Source organism: Stylophora pistillata, chromosome 5, assembly GCF_964205215.1.
Source record: "Stylophora pistillata chromosome 5, jaStyPist1.2, whole genome shotgun sequence".
In the NCBI taxonomy this organism is placed as follows: Eukaryota; Metazoa; Cnidaria; class Anthozoa; order Scleractinia; family Pocilloporidae; genus Stylophora; species Stylophora pistillata.
In genome coordinates this window covers 15,442,923-15,462,923 of record NC_142523.1, presented here as the reverse complement: position 1 = coordinate 15,462,923, position 20,001 = coordinate 15,442,923, and the positions used below count along the sequence as shown (strand labels likewise).

Genomic DNA, 20,001 nt, shown 5'->3' with positions numbered 1-20,001 from the left:
TTCTCCATACTGTTCTGTATACATTTCATATGGTACTGACAAGGAGAATCGGTTTAACAATCCATAGCTTCTTCAGTTGGTGAACACTTTCTTTAATCTTGTGACCCCAGTTTTTCATTTGGGAGGTTATAATATGGGGAGAAATAAGAAGCTAACCACTCTTTGGGGTGAAAGAGTTAACAACATTAGGCCTGGGTTTGATTCCCAGATCTGGGATGTGGGTTGAGTTTGTTGTTAGTTCTCATCCTTTCTTCGAGGGTTTTTCTCCAGGTCCTCTGGTTTTCCTCCCTCCACAAAAAACCAACAGTCTAAATTCCAATTCAATCTAGAAACAGTGGACAAGAAGAGTCACCCAGTGGAATGTTGAGTGTTTTTAGCATGAGCCACTAGCTTGGAAGATTGGGCAACGGCTTCCTACTTTAATGACTTTAGATAAATTATTATTATTATTATTGTTATTAACATCTTCATTTTGTTTCCTTATAGGAGGATAAATGAAAATTATGAGAACAATTATGACATCGCCTTCAGAGGAAAACCAGAACAGCTTGTGAAAAAGATTGGAGAATGGTTTGATGCTCAGGTGATTTCAGATAGTATTTTATTTGCTTTGTGGTGTGCTTGTTGCCTTTCTCAATGTGCCTTTTGAAGTTGCGATGTTGAAAAGTAACTTTGTTTGAGCATGGAAGCATCTCCTATCCTTGCCTCTGATAACCATATGTTACTCCTCCACCCTGACCATTATCACTCTTTGACACCCATCATTACTGTGTTCCCTTGCTATAAATAACCAACGAACAAGACATTCAAATGCACACAAATAAGTTCACCTTCAGTTGTTCTTTTCCATCTCTTTTCTTTCCCATGCCCTCTTGGTCACTGTTACATACTAAATTAAATACATGACATCCCTCCTTTTCTTGAAGTGCAACAATTCTTTGACCCAGTCAGGAACAGAACAAACTATTGTTGATTTTTATCCACCATTTTTCTTTAATTTTGTTCTGTGCAAAGATATACTTGTTAACACTTAAATGAAATAATTTGCCAATTTTATTTGTTTTAATGTAGGAAGAATGGATGAGAAACAGAATAAAGAGTGAATCCGAGAACAGCTCACTTTGGAGACAAATGGGAAACATTGTGTCTCAATATGATGGTGAACATACAAGCACACTTTTATTACTTTGTGGAAGGCTCCCACCTTAATATATTTTTCAAAGTCACCATTTGCCAAGAACAATGGCACAGTTAATTCCCATATGGACTGGTCTAGACTGACAAAAAATCATTTTTCCACTGTTTGGCTCTTCTCCAGTTTTTCTGGGAATGGGATAGAAAAAAAAAATTACAGACCTTAGTCCAATCATAAAGCAAAGAGCTTAAACTGGTTACAAGGGTCAAAGTTAGCCAAACAGATTCAAGCATTTTTGCCCTCTGAGATTTGTTTATAAGTAACATTTGTGAGTTATTAGTTATCTGTTCAATCTGTTGATAAAAGCTTGGTCATTATGTTAAGTTTGCTTTGAGTAAATCCTTTGTAGGTGGGTGACCCTAAAAGCCAGAATGGCAGAAAAAGATCCCACATCCTAAAACATGGAACAGCGGAAAATGACCCCAAATCCTAAAACACGGAATGGTGGAAAATGACCCCAAATCCTAAACCACAGAACCGCAGAAATTACCCCAAATCCAAAAACACTGAACAGTGGAAAATGCGACACATTATTTGTTTGATAAATTGCAGATTGGCTTTCTCCAAAATCAACAAGCTTGCAAAGAATCGGCCTAGTTTGAAAAGCCTGCTCAATTTCGTGGCTGTCTTTTAAAGTGCAATAATGCTAGTTGGAGACCAGGATATTGGCAGGCTTTATATCATGGTGGATGATCCCAAGGTCATGCAAATGTGCAAGGGCTGTCGCTGTTTTGAGGGTGATCTTTTCTTGAAGTGGAAATTGGTTGATTGCCTTATTCATATGAATATATTGTAAAAGTCAGTCCAGACTGCTAACAATTTCTGAGCCGCCAAAGGAAGCAAAGTCGAAAAACAAATATTCAAGCATCATTGCACATGATTCCATGCACACAGCTTTAAACCAAATTGGTGAAATAGCTTCTATTTTTGTCCAGATAGTTTATTTCTTCTGCTGATATGGATGGTGGTGTTTTGGACATGACATGAAAAATTCCCATGTGCTTGACCCCCTGCAAACCCTTTTTTTTTTTTTTTTGCTCATCAATGTTTCGTGTTTAAATAAAGTTATACTTATACTTTACTTACACTCAAGGCCCAAAACTTATTCATGGACGAAGAAACACGTATTGAAGGGCTCGTAATGAGGGCTTGCTCTCATGCTAGTCTAAGTTTGGAGCTGGGGCTAAATGTCATTAGATTTTGAGAAGCCTGAAAATGTTCCTGTGGTGTTCCACATTTTCAAGCATTTAAGATATTTTTGTTTCATTAAATCAGTGCAGACATGACCAGGAAACATATCAAAGTTACAATTGTTTATTGTAATGTGGTATGTCAAATTAGTTTTCACATGCCATGTGACTTTTTATGCTGCGGCTAAAACTCATGGAAAATTTAGCATAACAAAAGGTAACTAAACAGGTTTACCACACAAAAATGTTCTGTGTTTTAGGATTTGGGGTCCTTTTCTGCCATTGTGTGTTTTAGGATTTGGGGTCATTTTCTGACGTTCCGTGTTTTAGGATTTGGGATCATTTTCTGCTGTTCCACCATTCCGGCTTTTAGGGTCACCCTTTGTAGGTTGCATGTAGTGGTTGACAGATTTCCAACATCTGCTTTAACTCAGGCTCTCTAGATATTTATAAGAATTACTGACCATTTTAAGGCTTTCTGTCTTGCTTTGGTTTTCTTCAATATATAGGGCTTATTGCTGGTTATACAGAGAACCCACCCCGCAAGAAGGTAAATTCTAATTGCTGCAAACCCTGAGTGTAGGAAATTATGTTGTCCAAGATGATTGGTTGTCAATGTTTCTTTTCTCATTTTTTTAGAAAAATCTAGGCAAGTTTGCTTTCCAACTTTTAAATGGTATTGGTGATTACATCACTCTCTCTGGTGTGTTAAGTCCTGATGGGCCACCTGACTGGAGTAGTATGACGGAAGAGCAGATTTCAGTCAAGGTAATTTAGGTGTTAAGTTAACTTGGTAAGGTGCATAGTGCTTTTGACCTTGATTGCTGGTGTTCATAACACAATTTGACTCATATAGACTCTATTGCTGGATGTAAGGAACTGAAAACCTGTGATGACTTGCGTATTTTTAAATTGCATTTATTTAAATACTTAAAAAAAAAAAACGGGCGAAGGCACATCTTTAGTAATTTTAAATTAGTTTAAGTTTTAATTGTATACAGACTGGAATGTTTTGCCATTTTAAATTTATGATCGTAAATATTAAATAGGTTTTAGTTGATCCTATAATGTATTTATAGTTAGTGACAGATGAAGAACCACTCTGTGGAAACACTGTTAATAAACCCTTTACTTACTTACTTACTTACTTACTTACTTACTTACTTACTTACTTATACTTACTTACTTAATGTAAGAGTATTACATGATAACCTGAATTGTTTCACCCTTCCACTCCCAATAACTGATTAGAAATTCTCCTTACTGTCTAACATACAATTGTTATAATGATGGTTAGGAGAATTTGGTATTGGATCAACTAATAATTCCCTAGTTGATATTTTTCTTTATTCTCATAACTTGTCTGCTTGATATTGTATAGGAGATATTCTGTCTTAAGTTGGTTACTCATGGGAGTTACAGGGTTAAATGCATTTTGATTGGTTCTTACTTAAAATCTATTGCACAGATGCTTAAATAATGTCACCACTAACGGTAGTTTGCTTTTTTATCATATAAGACTAATAGATTCTATGCTGTAGTCATCAGAGTCTGTACGGTTATAAATCACAGAAGATGTTAAAAATGTGGTGAGAACATTATATAATATGTACTGGTCCACTCAACTGCCATTTGTGTGCTCCATTTTTATTCTGACCACATTTTGACATTATTTCTGATCTTCTGTTACTGAACAGACACACAGCCACATGGAATTTATTTGTTAAATGGTCAAATGCTGCAGCACTATGAGACACAATTGTAGCCTCTTGGCTTATCATGTTAGACCTGGGACTGAGAACAGTGTTAGGTTCTACAGCTTGCCGTGTCATTGTGTTTCGCATTTTACCATCACATGCTGCTGTAAACTACATGTACCATGATTGAATCTATAGATAGCTGACTATAAAGAATCTCTGATGTACGTGGCAAATGTCTGCATCAATCTATATTATTGAAGCAATAAACAGTGAATTTTATTTATTTATTGCCTTATGTCATGGCCAATACTGGGCCTCAGGGGAATCAGTAACATAACTTTGAGCTTTGTTTTTTGTACTAGAAAGGACTTATTATAATTTTAGAAGGTTCAGCCTATCTTTAAGTATCTTTAGCAGAACGTTTATTTTTGTCCACAGTGTTGAGATGGCTGAAAGCCAATAGTGGAACAACAGTTATCCATTTAAATCAACCCCCTCAGAGAGAATCCCTGAGGCTTACTTCTTGCATAAAACCTAGGGTTTGGGTTAGACCTCATGTAAATATAACCTGTCATAAATGTTTAAGATGATCACCTAAATTTCATGGTATTTTTTGTGGCTAGCAAAATTAAAAAAGACTCAAAGGGTTGGTCCATTTTAGGGTTGTCCATTTCGATAGTCCATCGGGGTGGTCCTTGGACTGGGGTTAGGATCTTGTCCATCACCCCCAGAGTTCATGGGTTCAACTCCTGTACAGTTTTTTTCATGCCCTATTTTCACTACTGTTTAAGTAGTTTTGATCATTACTGCAAAGATCACTCTCAGATCACTCTCTCTTAAAATCCCCTGATGAGTGGGCAACCATGAAACAGGTCTGTAGGGATGTATATGTAGTTGTTTTTTTCTGCCTACCACACATCATACCCGCTCTACTATTTGTATTGAGCACTGTTTCACGGACACCAAGTTTAATCCCCCTATATGATATTTAATATATATTCACCAACATTTGTTTTACTTTAGTTAGGAAGAATGGGCCATTGTTCTGCACTCATAAAGGTTCTTCCAGGTTATGAAGATATCTTTGCAGGACATTCAAGGTGAATTATTTCTTTCTTCTTCTTACTTTTTAATTCTTAAATAAAAATTATTTTCTGACTTATGTTTTGCAAGTTTACCAATCATCTTATGTACTAGCTTCTATATATTTGATATACACTGCTGCTTCCTACTTGCTGTTTAACTCTTTTATTTGGTTTGTAGCTGGTTTGCATATGGTGCCACAATGAGGATCTACAAGCATTACTTTTTCAATCTGAAGGATCCCAGCACAGGTAAGTTCTAAAGCTTTTAATTTTTTTTATCATAATTATTATTTTTATACCTTAAGCACTTCATAATAAAAATGTTAATCCTTGCAACACTAACATTACTTTATAATTTGGATATATCAACAAAGTTGAAATGGTAAATTGGCCACCGTAATGATTACAAAAGCTGACATTTCGAGCGTTAGCCCTTCGTCGGAGTGAATGACAAAGGGCTAACGCTCGAAACGTCAGCTTTTGTAATCATTATGGTGGCCAATTTACCATTTGAACTTTGTTGATATATCCAAATTATTTCGTTACTCCCACTGACGCAGCCCCAAACAGTTTCTTTCGAAACTATCAGCCTTTAACATTACTTTACATTTACTAATTTACAATACTGAAAAAGTACTCATATTGATCACAAGAGTGACATTACGTTGAGCAAAATGATTTATTAACAGTGCATGATCAACACTTTAAAAACAAAACATTACTTCTCAGGCACTATTGAATTTATACCAATAGGTCATGCATTGTTTATATGTGTATGTGAGTGCAAGGAGAAATAAACAGAGAGAGAGAATAAACAACAACAACAACTGACAACAAAAATTAGATAAATAAGTAAAGTAAAAATAAATCAATCAATCAGCTTGTAAACTTTGAAGTGATCGGACTGGTTACGTCTTCTTTTTCTCTTGATGGCTCTAAAGCCTGGTTTTTACCAGTGACACAGTACAAGCACAAGCCCAAACACAAACATAAACACATGCACAAACAGCTTATATTTCACTCTGGAAAAGGCAATCACAAGGGCAAAGACAATTAGGAACAGAATTTTTCCTGCTTTCTTGAGCTAGTTCTTGTGCTTTTTGACGTTTGTTTTCACTTGGCTTATTTACCTTTTGAATGTGATAAAAAAATTTCAGGTGCAAAACGGATGTCTTTTTCCAGCTATCCTGGCTACCTTGTATCACTGGATGATTTTTACATCATGGACAGGTTAGTTTGATTTTAATTAAAGTTGAATCTTATGATAACAGAAGGGTACTCCTCTGACAAGAAAGAGGCTGATGATACCCAAACAGGATACTCACTGAACCAGCTGCAACTATTTTCTCATGTTTGATTCCATGACAACTTGAAACAGCCTTTATTTTAATTTTTTCTTTTTTTTTTTATGAAAATTTTTATTAATATTTCACCAATATCTATACTTGATACAGCTTCTACATCTTCATTTATGGACCTTAATTGTCTCTTGGTAGAGAAACATCTTATGTACCTATTCTATATGAAGCAAGAAAGTGAGAAATCATTGAAAGCCAACCCCAATTGGTGGTAGATACATCATGTTTACTATGCTGCAATATAGGCCTTGTTTCCACGTAACACTCTTCACAACACTTGGAGACAGAGTGGCGGCCAAGGGGTCATGGGGCTGGGCTTGTAATGTTGTGGTCCTGAGTTCAAGCCCTCCATCTTGCTTCTTTACTGGATTTGTCCCAGGTGGTTTCCCCAAGTTCAACTCCTCTGCTGTACTTTCTACATTACCCAACTTGTCTGCTTTGTGCCAGTTGGGATTTTTAAACATTCTTTCATTTTATGATTCAATAATTTGTATTGGCCCCGAAAACCCCCACTGGGGGAGTAGTCAATTAAGTATAAACAGTTTAAACAGTTTACAGACTTAAATTTATTTCTGTGAAGGGGAAATTCTGTTGCTTGTCAGGTAGCACCACTGCTAGATTCAGCTAGTGTCTATTTTTCTATTGTCTTTTCAGTGGCTTAGTTATGGTCCAGACGACAAATAATGTTTTCAACACTTCACTGTATAAGTATGTCTCGACGGAATCCCTTCTAGCTTGGCATAGAGTGCGACTTGCTAACTCAATGGCTCAGAACGGGGCAGAATGGGCAGAGGTTTATAAACAGTACAACTCAGGTATTTGAGTAGTGATACTCTCTTCTGCATTTTGCTTTTGATGTTAACACCTCACATGTTCAAATAAATTTGTGTTCAAACATGTTCAAACATGTTCAAATAACTTTGCTCCGACAAAGGGCTAACGCTCAAAACGTCTGCTTTTGTAATCGTTACAGTGGCCAATTTACCATTTCAACTTTGTTGATATGTCCAGAAAATTGATTAGAATGGAAATAATTTTTTTTGATGAGAATGGAAATTATTTTTTTGATCCAGTACTGAATTCTCTGGAGTAACACCAAGAGAACATTATTATAGACACAAAGAAGAATTTCTAAAGGTTTGACCATATTTTTACTCTTTGAACCTGAGAGGTTATTTATAAATATATAACCACAGTCATTATGGTAACAACACATCTCTTGAGTAAATGGAATGTGAAAGGTGGCAATTAAAGTTTGAGCTTGGTAATTATAATGAAATAAAGAAACATGTCTTTTTGTCTTGTCACCGGTGTGGGACAAAAAAAAAATAAATCAAAGTCCCCAGGAGGAATCAAATCTCAGACCTTAATGGATTTTGCATTCCAGTGATCTACCACTGAGCCTTAGAGAGCTCTACTATAAGTGAGCTATGTCATTAACCCTGTAATTCCCAAGATCTGTTTGTTAATTAATTCTCCCCTCTGGGTGCTACACATTTCCTGGCGTGTAAATCAGTCACAAGAATTTGGTGATAAGGATTACAACTTTTGCTCGATAAATTTGACATCTACGTGACATGTTGATCTCTTCTGGGAGTTCCAAGGTTCTAATACAATTTCTACACTTGAGCTGAGTGGCCTACTCAGCTAGAGCTTATCTTGGTTTCCTCGGCATGAAGCTAAATATCTGCCCTAGATGTGAAGATGACAAATTAATCTACTTTCAATTGATAACTCCTGAGAATGTTGTGTTTTTTAACTGCCATGTGCTTGGGTGCATAATGATCAAAAGGAACTGGTATGTGCCACGGGTGACACCCCTTTGTGAGTTGGATGGACCCTCCTAAACAGTTGTCCTTTTTTATATACTTTCAATTGATAACTCCTGAGAAGGTTGTGTTTTTTAACTGCCATGTACTTGGGTGCATAATGATCAGAAGGAACTGGTATGTGCCACAGGTGACACCCCTTTTATGAGTTGGACGGACCCTCCTAAACAGTTGTCATTTTTTATGTCCCAGGTACTTACAACAATCAGTACATGATCCTAGATCTGAAACGAGTTGAGCTAAAGAAAAATTTGCTTAGTGGAGCTCTCTGGGTTGTGGAACAGATTCCAGGGTATGTAGCGAGTATCACATTCACAAAACTGCTACAAGCAACACTGCCATCAATTGACTGGCTCCTCAAGGTAGTACATTGTGTTCAGTTATGCATTGGATGTGGGTTTCTAAGACAGTTTTTTTGGGTAATAAGCGGCCGATTGTCAAAGTTTTGATCTTGTTTCCCATTTTTCGCTGTAATTTTTACCTCTACTAAGCGGTCGCGGCGGTCACTCTTAATTGTGCCCCAACGGCCTGTTTTCAATGTCTTTTACCTGTATTGAACAGTCAGATAAAACTAAGAAAAATGTTTCAACTAATTTTTAATCCATGTTTCAAGTTCCCAAAGTCAAAATATATTGTATTCTTGACCGAGATTCTGAAATATTAAATGGTCAATTATGGTGTAAAGAGGCAAATTTTTTTTTCAGTGTTAAACATAACGATCTCTTTGTCAGGTTGGTGGCCAGCGGAGATCAAACTGAGATCCTTAGAGCAGGTTATTGGCCATCTTACAATGTGCCGTTTTATGAAGAGGTGAGTGTAAACATCCGACAGAAAGGAGTTCTCATAAACTGATTTAAACTGACCAAATTATGAGCAGTTGAGAAAATCCGTTGTATGTTAAGGTAGTGGTTGCTAGAGTGTTTACAAGCTTACTATTTACCCCTATCTTCCTCCCCCCCCCCCCCCACAAGTCCATGTGGTTCTCTCAAGCATCCTTGCTAGGGTGGAGTGGAGTGGGGCACCTTTAATTTTTCATACTTATGTTGACCAGAATATACTCAAGGTGCGGGACTCCATGCCACGTTGTTTTTACACCCAAACATCGACACATCACATCTGGTGTATGCAGAAGATACCTTTCTTCTGACATCTTCAGTGCACATGGACTGATTGCCTTTGACTATTAAGTTTTCAGCATAACTTAACTTAATTAACTTCACGGATGATTTGTTTTTAATCAGGTGCTTTGTTTTCTCATTAGATATACAATCTGAGTGGTTACCCTGAATTTGTGAAGAAACACGGCCCTTCTCGTTCATACCAGCTGGCTCCAAGGGCTGAGATATTCCGTCGTGATCAAGGAAAGGTAACTTACTACATAAGGACCTTCGCTCTTTTCATAAATGTAACATCGCGGGTTTAATTTATGATGGGGAATTCTGATTTACAGTGCTGCTTGACCATTTTGTAACAGCTACATTTTCTTTAACAGGTCAAGAATTTGACATCGATGAAACACATCCTACGTTACAATGGTATGATTGTGGTTAAATGAGTGATACGTTATAGCTTTCGTGCTCAAGAGCTTGCCTCTTTCACGGCTAAGGGGGATGCAACCTCGTTCCCAGGGCCTTTTCCCTTAGTTGGGCGTGGAGTTGGCGGTGGGGCGGGCCCTGGGGTGGATGAAGCTGATTTGGTGTGATGATTTGAAGTGTTTTAAAGCTGACCTTTTGAGAAGCTCTGACAAAGGGCTAACGCTCGAAACATAAACTCTTAGAAACTCTTTACGGTGGCCAATTTACATTATCAACTCAGTCAATGAAATCAAATCGTCTTGTAGTACCTCTCACCGACGCAGCACCACAGTTTCTTTCAATAGGTGGTTTGCAACCAATCTCTAGAGACACAGGTAACAATAGTGCAAGGAACAAATGCTGGTGGACGAACAAAAGGAGCCAATGAGATATCTATTGTTTGCGTCCACCAACATGGCGGCAATGACGTAACGTGCAAACCACCTATAGAGGGCTTTCAGTTAACGGCGAATTATGCGATTATCTCAGTCGGTATATTGTGAGATTTAACGCCACTAACGCAGTCTATATTGTACGATTTAACGCCGTTAGTTAACGGCATAAAATCCAACGCTAAACATGATACCGACTAGAGGAAATTGCGTTAGTAAACGGTGTAAAATATAATAACACAAGAAATTACGCCGTTAGTTAACCGGCGTAAAATATAATAACACAAATACTGAGTGAAAGAAATAACGCCGTTAGTTAACGGCATAAAGCCTTACATTAAAAATAATACCGACTAAAAGAAATTACGCCGTTAGTTAACTGCGTAAAATCTTACAAGGGTTTACCTATGTGTAATGTCTTTTTTTCCCTCGTGATACAAATCTCTTCCAATTGTTCTTTTCAGACTATCCTACAGATCCCTACTCAGACAACAATCCTTACAACTCTATTTGCTCCAGAGGCGATCTGCTCATTCCATCAGACAGAAGCCCAGATGGTTGCTATGATACCAAGGTAAAGCTCTGCCATGAAGAAAGTTGATATATAACGATTAACAATTATTGGATGAGGTTGAGCATGATAGCGATAATTATCAAGGCCAAAGTTTGTGTTATCTGCCGAAGCCGAAGGCTGAGGCGGATAACACAAACTGAAGCCGCAATAATTATCGCTATCAAGCGAAAACCGAATCCAATAATTGTTTTATTTTGCATATTCCTGAGCTGCTCTTGTAAAGAAAAGAGCGCATAAAACTATTGTCTGTAGGTATGACGTCACTTCTAGATCCAGATCTATAAATTCTAAATCTCTAAATTCTGTTATCATTGGATGGATTTTTTCCCCCATTTTCATCGGCTGGGAGCCCACTACGTGACCTGCAACTAACTGCCTACAAATAATGGTCTGCTCATGCATACTACCGTCTAACTCCGTTTTTGCTGCAAATAATATTCTGCTCATGCGCAGTAGTAACCACGCTCTTGTGGTCGCTTTTGTGTGTAAACATCAGAATCGTTGAACAGCAAGAAGACCATAACAACCATTACGGCAACCTCTTCGATTCCTGTAGCTGAGAGTGCACCGCAACCACTTCTCACAGCCTCTCAGGAAGAGCATATTCTAAATGAGCTAAGGATCGAGCAATCTAACACGCAGCAGACAGTTAATAATTTTTACAACTGCACTTTCAACTTTTAAACTGAACTTTCAGAGATTGTGTTAAAGCTAATTTATCAATGAATACATTTTCCCTTTTTTTTTCGGATTTCAAATCCTTGAAGACTGTGAACTTGTTCCTGGAAGTTTCAGCCATTTGAAGGCATACATTTTGTTAATTAACAGTTGACTGTACATACAATTTAAAGTCGACAAAATAAATTATTTAACTGAGAAGGAAACCATTCGATTTCTGGCAGCAGTGCGCGCGTGCTGCTTCCCCCAAAAATTGAAAACAAACACGCTTGCCGCTTCCCCCAAAAAATTGAAAACAAACTTGGTGATCGAAAGATAAAACAATTATTGAACACGGTTATCGCAAAATATCGTGATTTGTCCGTGGTGAGCAGATCAATTATTTGCCGAAGCCGAAGGCTGAGGCAAATAATTGATCTGCTCACCACGGACAAATCACGATATCTTGCTCAACCTCGTCCAATAATTGTTAATGGTCTGTGAGTATGGCATGAGAGAATGTTTAATAATTCTTTGAATGGGTGGGGGCGCGTTTTAATTGAAAGTATGTATTCTAAACTAAAACTGAAGTCATCACTATGGACAATCTGAGCCAAGGCTAACATCAAAAGGAACTCACGAAAAACTCAGAATAAAATTGAAAAAAAACTGACTTAGCCCTTCACTACCATCAGTGACCAAGACAGAATTTCTCCTTACAATATCAATACAATTTCAAGCAGATAAGTGATGGGAATATAGAAGAATATCAATTAGGGAATTATTAGTTGATCCAATACCAAATTCTTCAAACTAACACTGTAACAATTTTGTGGTAGACAGTAAGGAGAATTGCTATTGAGATCTTGGGAGTGAAAGAGACGCGCAAGAAAACGCGAAGGACCAAGTAACGATTGCCGGTTTAATAGTAATAGTCATAGTAATCAAAGTTAATTATCTTTACGTGGGGCATGGTTACCCGAGCCAGAGGCTCATGTATGAAACGCAAGACAACAACCCACCCATCCCACCCTAGGGGAGGACATCCATCACACAGTAATCTCGTGCGTGGGAAATTAACGTCTCCTACCCCTAACCCTGCAGGAGACGGGACCTCCATTTATTCGTCCCTATCCGAGAAGACTAGAATATCTAAACCATTTCTTGATGTTATAGACAGGCAGCATATTCTTCTCAATTATTTTAAGACCTTGAGTGTTGGTCCGGAACCCTTGATCTCCCGCACAACAGTCCAGCGCTCTATCCATTGAGCTAACCGGGAGGCGGTTTGTACTTTTGATCCGATTGATAAAAAGGCAAACGCGAATTTTTTGCCTTTATCAAATGTGAATTGAAGTGAAGCAATCCTTAACATCCAAGGCTACCTTCGAAATTCGAACTTTTTTGTTCATAGGGCTTTACTTCGTTTCACTCTTAAAACTCGGAGTTATTCCACTTCTGTTCAGTAAGTAAGTAAGTAAGTCAACTTTATTTAATGAGGGTGTACACATAACAGCTTACGCTGACAAACCAGTGGTCCTCAAGATTTCTTTTTGAAATGGCGCACAAAATCGTACTCTGTATTTGTCTTCAGGTGACAGACTTTGGGATGGCGAAGTCGTTAATGTCGGAAGCCATCAATGGTCCAACTTATCAGGTAATTTTTAAGCTCTCAATAGACTGGCTTCTATGTTACCCTCAGAAACAGCCTCCCTGTGGTAGTTCGGTGTGTGCAGTTCAAAGAGTAGCAGTAGTATTCCCGTGGTTCCAATAGCTCGTGACCAATCAGCGAAAGACGCATTACCTGCCACGCGATCACTCAAAGCCATTTAAATATGGCAAAAAACGCAAACGAAGGCGCTTGTAAGTCGTGGTAAAGTTCAGGCACGTGCCTGGGGTAGTATTTCTTCGCGCAGACTCCATACTCTACGCGCATTCGATCTGTTTTCTTAGCTTGCTTTTGTACCCTTCGCCGAAGCACTTACAAAAATGAAGGGTGTTGCACTTTTTTTTCTTTTCAGGGCTTACCTGTATTTTGTTGGAGTCACTTCTCTTTTCCAAACAAGCATGTTGGTTTGGTGAGTACTGCAACATTACACTTCTTTTGGCAAGAAACCCCTCACACCAGTACTTCTTATTTTCTTCAGAGAAAGTGACTTAAGAAACTTTTTAGCAATAGTTTACTGTAATAATGAGTGTCCAATAATGTGTCGTTATTGGAATATTTTATGTTATGTATGTGGGCAACTCACAATTATTGCTCCATTTGATAAGTTAAACACGCGAGTCGCTATGTGCGAACGAAGATATCAGAAATAGCAATGATATCAGAATTAGCGAGTATGAAGTCCTATAGTGCAAGAACTGGTTGCCTGAGGTTTTGGCGCTGGACTCGGGATCCAAAGGTCTGGGTTCTAGAGTTGTGTTCTTGGGCAAGACACTTAATTGTCACTGTCCGTCTGTATACCCTCGAGTTTGAACGGGATTCAGAAAGCTGCCGAGAAAAAAACTGTCGGAAAAAGTTGAAAAATTGCCTAGTCTGACCTGCAGTGGCTTAGCATCCCAGCCAGGAGAGGAAACAATACTTCTTTAATAGGGATCACATACCTTCCCGTCATTCCGTTTGCTGCTTGCTATCGTAACTGGTCCCCATGTCTCTCGTTTTCAGATGGAAGTGATAGACGAGTGGGTATGGGTCAGACTTAGTACAACTAATGCCCTCTCATATAAATATCAAGAATGAATGCCACGTGACTCTTTTCTTCCTTTTGTTGTTTTCTTTTTCAGCCTGACTGCTATGACTTTGATTTTGTGACGATGAAGCCGAAATTTTAACAGTCAGTAGTTCCTGTGATCGCTTTGTATCCAATGCTGCTTAGTAATCTTTCTAAATTTCAGTCAATTTCTAAACTTAAGTTCATTTCTAAATTTCGTCCACTCTTTTAATGGAATTTTAGTCTGTTCCAGGCGTTTACTAGAGTAAGTAAAACGGAGCGAAAGAAACGAAGTGAAGAAAGGAAGCAGGCCTGGGATGGGTTGCGTCACGAACTTACGCAACCAGACCCAACCCTCCTCGTTTTTTCCCTTAACCGTTACCATTCTCTCATTAATTATCGTGCTTCGTTTAACTAACTGTACTGCGCCTGAAACAAGCTTGTGGAATTATGAGGAGGAGTGCAGGCGTCTTCTTCGTCAGACTTCTTCGTCGACAAAATGATCTGTTTAATACAAACGAGAAGTCTCTTTCATAACATGGAAAAAAAATTCTAAGACTTGCTGTGTTTTCGTCAATTTGGAGCGTAAGGATTTTCCTAGTGCACACTAAAAACTGTCAAAACTATCTTAGAAGAAAAATCTTTTTCAATTGGTTTTAGCGAAATACTTCTCAGTAAAACTTGAGATTTGTTATCAGCAAAAAACTTGTTGATTGTTTTAACAATTCTATCATGTTTTAGTCAATTTTTTTGTACAAATCGCACAAATCTTTTCGAAAAATAATTTTCTTTGTTACCCAGAGTTTAGATATTGTAGTTATGGTGAAATAATTTCACGAATAAATCAATAGAATCGTCTTCTAGAATGATGTGTGCCAAAATGAAATGAAAAAATGATCAATATTTGGCCTAGATAATGTCATTTATTTGTAGAAATTTACAGATCATATGTACAAGTAAAACGTTGGAAAATCTTCTCATGTCCAAGAGAGGTTACTATGTGGTACGATATACTGGATATGTCCTGCGCGTGACAATTGAACTCATACTCAGAGCCTTAAACTGGAGCTAGAACCAATCCCAAGCTAAGAAATGAGGAATAACTTCTCAAGAGGGCTCGTCCTTTTCGGTGTATGAAGTATTCAGAGGGAAGAAAATGACAGCTTCAGTGTAATTCAACCTGAATTAACCTGATATAACCTGAAGATGCGTTCTGGAGCTCACTTGTCTTCAAGGCTTAAAAGAGGGACATTGACCTGGTTTGAATATTTGATACCTGCCTATAGGGAATAGATCGCTTCCTTTCTAATGTTTCTGCATCGTAACACGCACGGCTTGCACGCGCCCATGCAATTTTCTACCGGCAACCCAAGAGTCGATTAGGAATTTGAATTATAGTCAATACAGGGTGACCTCTTACATTTTCTCCCAGTTTCTGACATACTTTGGCCTCTTCGCCATTGATAACCTCACCTCCGGTTGCCTTAACATGGTAGAACGCCATAGAAGAGAAGTATCCAATTGAAGAGGAGGAAGGGATAGTGAGAAAACAAAATCAAGGAGTTGAGTCATTGTAAGGTCCCAACACATAGTAAGCTTAAATAGGTTCATCATACGTACGCGTGTGTGCTATTCTCATATTTTTAAAATACTTAAAGTGTCTTGATAAATCAGGCGAAAAATATCTAATCTAGCCTTGGAACGCGAGTATCAGCTTGATTTATTCAAGTCGTTTTTGGTGAGACAGAAGTGTTGAGGCACTATCAGAAGTATAACCACCATAAACTTGTATCCATAGAAAGTCATAAGAAGGCTTAGCTCGTTGTGGTCGTTTCTCTGGTTGCTTGAACTCTTTCTCAAACTTCATGTCAATTGATATTTCCCGTGATGATTACGAAGTTCTTAGACATTTCATTCAGTCACACGCGAGTTAGGAGATAGCATCAAGCAGTTTGCTCATTCCATTTTATGTGGTTATACCGAATGCCTCTTTCATAATATAGAATTGATGTGATGAAGTGGATGAATTAAGCCAGGCTACAATCTGAACTGGTTTCTTCGTTCACTGGAACGTACGGTGCAAACAGAAAGGCAGGAATTTGTTGATAATCGGTGACCAGGTCCACAAACAAAAAGGCACGAATTATGACCTCTTTGTTTATGATCATGTTATGTTGTGCACTTACTCACGCAACTTTCCTTGATGTTCTGTAAATGAAGTTCATCTTATTTCGACTCGTTTTTAGTGTCGAATAGATCAGACTAGCAGGAAACTCAGAAAAAAAGAAAGAAAATCAGCGTTGGAGTCGGACATACAACTGAGGAAGTGCGTAAGCGATCTCCCACCATTACTTAAGGGACTTTTCAGAGCGGAATTTCATGATTTAGAAAGGATGAAGAGATCCGCAATCTTGAATGTTCGATTTTGGCTTATCAGCTAGATGATAGGCACCAAGTTCTTAGCGAGTGAAGCTAATCCCTGAGAAAAACAGAAGTTTCCGTTACACTCGGTAGCCCACTGTAATGCAACTTTTTCATCAACAATAACGACAAGGGGAAAAAAAATTTTTTTTAGTTGGGGGAGGGCTCCTACCGTAGCATACAGTAGGGTAGTAGAGTTCTACTACCACAATTTAAGGGACATGTGACAAACTATCGCTTTTCCTTGAGAACTCGGAGCGGTGGCCGGGCCTAAGAACCCAAGGATCCCTTCTCCCAAGGGTTCGCGGTTACCGACGCGCAGGTAGACCTTCCCCCCAGTCTACGGAGGCGTAAACCAACGAGGACCCATGGGGTTTTGGTGACGTCAGCTCAGCCTCTCTCCCCCAAGGGTTCGCAGTTACCAACGCACGGGTGGCCATTTCCCCCAATCTACGGAGGCGCAAACCAACGTGGACCCATGGGGTTATGGTAATGTCAGGCTCAGCTCCTCTCCCCCTAGGGTTCGTAGTTACCAACGCACGGGTGGCCCTTTCCCCCAATCTACGGAGGCGCAAACCAATGTGCACCCATGGGGTTATGGTAGTGTCAGGCTCAGCCCTCCCCCCACCTGCGAATACACGAGATTTGGATATCAATGTCACGAGAGCCACTTCAACAGATTTGTTCAAGATTATCGAGTCAAGTCCGAGAAATTGGGAAAAAAACGGTGACTAAAACGCTTCTTCTTTTACATGTAAAAAGAGCGAGGGTCGATGTAGAAGCTACGAAAGCTGTTGTAACTTGGTTTTTGATAAAACTCAGTGCTTGATATTTATCTACATAGAATCACCAACTCTTAGTCAGATGGGTAGTAAAAAAAGTGTGAGCTCTTTATCCTCAGATTAAGACAATTTGAGATCTAAAGTCGCTCTAGGACAGTATTACCAGGTGGAAAAAGTTTCCTCGGGACACTGTTTTAAGAATAAACATTCAGTTTATACTTGAGGTCTCCTCGAAAATACGGGAAGCTGCGTGGGTTGATCATTGACCAAACTAATTGGATTACGACCAATCAGATGTGATCAGAGAGTTTGGTATAAACATCTCTCACCGAAACTAGAAATACTATATTATTCTTGTTACAGAAGAAGAACGAAACGAAACAAATTTTCAAACATATACAAAGGACAATATGTGGCTAAAAGGAGCAATTTTGGTCATTCTTTTTCAATATTCGTGCAGAAGACCCTTCTTGAAAGGTAAGCAAAAATATATATATTTTAAATTTCTCATTCATTTTTCTGTCATTTTATCCTCAACTAGTGTGATCCTTTGCCATGAAGTGTCTTTTGGTTCGATAAACACTAACTGTACTGAAATAAAAATAACATTTTATTTGAAGTTAATCTCTTGGGCAGAGAACGACACTATCAAATTGAGCTCGGCGGGGATTGCATTGAAACACTTCATCATGTAAAATAAAAGAACGAAACATCTCTGGAATCGCAACACGACGGGGGCTAACAAACATTTATTTACTAAGGAGTGGCGGAAATGAAAGACATCGCGTCCATAATAGATTTTCATTCCGTCTTACGCAGTACGAACAGCCGGCGTTTTTCTTTTCTTCTGAAAAGTTCATTTTCTTTTACAAGGATAAGTGGGACGCTCAAACAATAAAGGGACGAATGAATAGGAAATTAATGAAGGGTAACCATTTGTACCTCTCTTGCAAAGTAATCGAAAAATAGAGTATGTAAAATACTTACCTTATTAATTTGGCGTTCAGTATGTCGTTTTTTTATAATAACAATGATTAATAGTATGAATATTTCACAGTAACTTCGATTCTTATGACATGCATGGCTGATTTTCAAGAGTGAACTTCCTGCAGATTGGTAAATCATGATATATTCTCTCTAAAGAAGTTAAAAGGAGCTGGCTAATTGTAAACATATTCTATGTCATCCTGGACTGCCATGCTCTCGGCTAAACATTTTCGTTCGCCTCTCTCCATTTGCTTTGCTATGTTAGGTGTGGGAAACATAGGGTTCATCCCAAACGTAAATCTACAAAAGGGGTTTCCTTGCTGGTTTGCTTCGTTAAAAATGATACCCACAGATTATTCTGAAGACTTTGAAGAAACTCATCCTCTCGTGTGAAGCATACATCATATTTTTCACGTGGAAAGCGAAATCTTTTGTTAAGCGTTTTTGTACGTAAGTTCCATAAAAACAGACAGCAGTGATGCCAGTAGCGTTACTCAAGAATTTGTCGTATTGATCACTCTGATTCTTTGCACCTCGTTTAGCACCTTACAGCTACCTTGAAACAAATTCGTGAGTGATTTTGTTATATTAAGAGAATTCAGAACCATTGCTTCCCAAATGCCTCAGTCAAATCGGGAAACACGTTCTATTTATGTCCATACAGTTATTAAAGAGGCCTTTTGTCGCTGTCTGTAATCGAAATTTGACTTGTCCTGTGGTGTTTTACGATTGATAGCGACTGTCTAGGGGGTGAAACAAAGTGATAAGATTCAATAACCAGACAGATGTCGGACTAATGAAAAATTTATTGCCAGTTTTTTTGGAACTTAGTTTTTCATTCGATAGCTGACCAGCTTTAAAGCGGGTGTTTGTAGGTTTGCAAGCGTCTCCAAGGTGTCAAATACTACTAATAGATGACATTTTCAAGGTGTCACGGTGTTGCGTCAAACGTTTGCGATATATAACTTTAGATACAAACACTCTCCAATTTTCCTCTTAGAAATTGACAAACAACAAAAGAATTTGAAAGCCACTTAACAAATCATATGCTATTTTTATTAGTAATTAAGTGTACGTACCTCTATTCAAAGTTAAAATAAAATCTTTTTTTTTCGGATCTTGAGTTGTTTCCAGTGGTGCAGTTATTTATGATTACAGGCAGAATAAACCAAAAAAAAATCAAACAAAATTAATAAGACTTTTAATCTACTTCGTATGACAGCTATAAAACGAAAAGGTCGTTTTAAAGTCCCGCGAGTGTTATGATATCCTGTGGATATCGATCCGAAGCCAGACTGTTTCAGCTTTTCGACGCCATCTTGGACTAACTGACAATTGGCCTCGATCTCGTACGAATATCTATCTGCCTCGATTTCATAGGAAACATATTAATCACGTTGGCTAATTAAACTTCTGCGGGTCGACTCGCATCGATTCGGATGCCTTTGGGAAGATATTCTGATAAATTGCACCCAATTGATCGAATGACATGAGTTACAACAAATCAACTGTGAGTTACGCCACCATTTGATGTTCGCAGGTT

General features: G+C 38.3%; 1 protein-coding gene across 1 annotated transcript in view; it reads left to right on the top strand.

Annotated features, from left to right (window-relative positions):
• The window catches only part of LOC111324225 (phospholipase-B 81-like), a 16,925-nt gene extending 1,681 nt beyond the window's left edge, over positions 1–15,244 (top strand). Inside the window, exons 4-19 of the mRNA XM_088759446.1 lie at positions 487–583; positions 1,072–1,159; positions 2,895–2,935; positions 3,025–3,153; positions 5,109–5,185; positions 5,349–5,419; positions 6,328–6,400; positions 7,183–7,343; positions 8,550–8,649; positions 9,089–9,167; positions 9,619–9,723; positions 9,850–9,892; positions 10,788–10,897; positions 13,149–13,211; positions 13,576–13,632; positions 14,342–15,244. Of these exons, the coding sequence (XP_088615572.1) occupies positions 487–583; positions 1,072–1,159; positions 2,895–2,935; positions 3,025–3,153; positions 5,109–5,185; positions 5,349–5,419; positions 6,328–6,400; positions 7,183–7,343; positions 8,550–8,649; positions 9,089–9,167; positions 9,619–9,723; positions 9,850–9,892; positions 10,788–10,897; positions 13,149–13,211; positions 13,576–13,632; positions 14,342–14,389 (1,342 nt within the window). The 3' untranslated portion in view covers positions 14,390–15,244. The remainder of the gene's footprint in view (positions 1–486; positions 584–1,071; positions 1,160–2,894; positions 2,936–3,024; positions 3,154–5,108; positions 5,186–5,348; positions 5,420–6,327; positions 6,401–7,182; positions 7,344–8,549; positions 8,650–9,088; positions 9,168–9,618; positions 9,724–9,849; positions 9,893–10,787; positions 10,898–13,148; positions 13,212–13,575; positions 13,633–14,341) is intronic.
• The last annotated feature ends 4,757 nt before the right edge of the window (positions 15,245–20,001 follow it).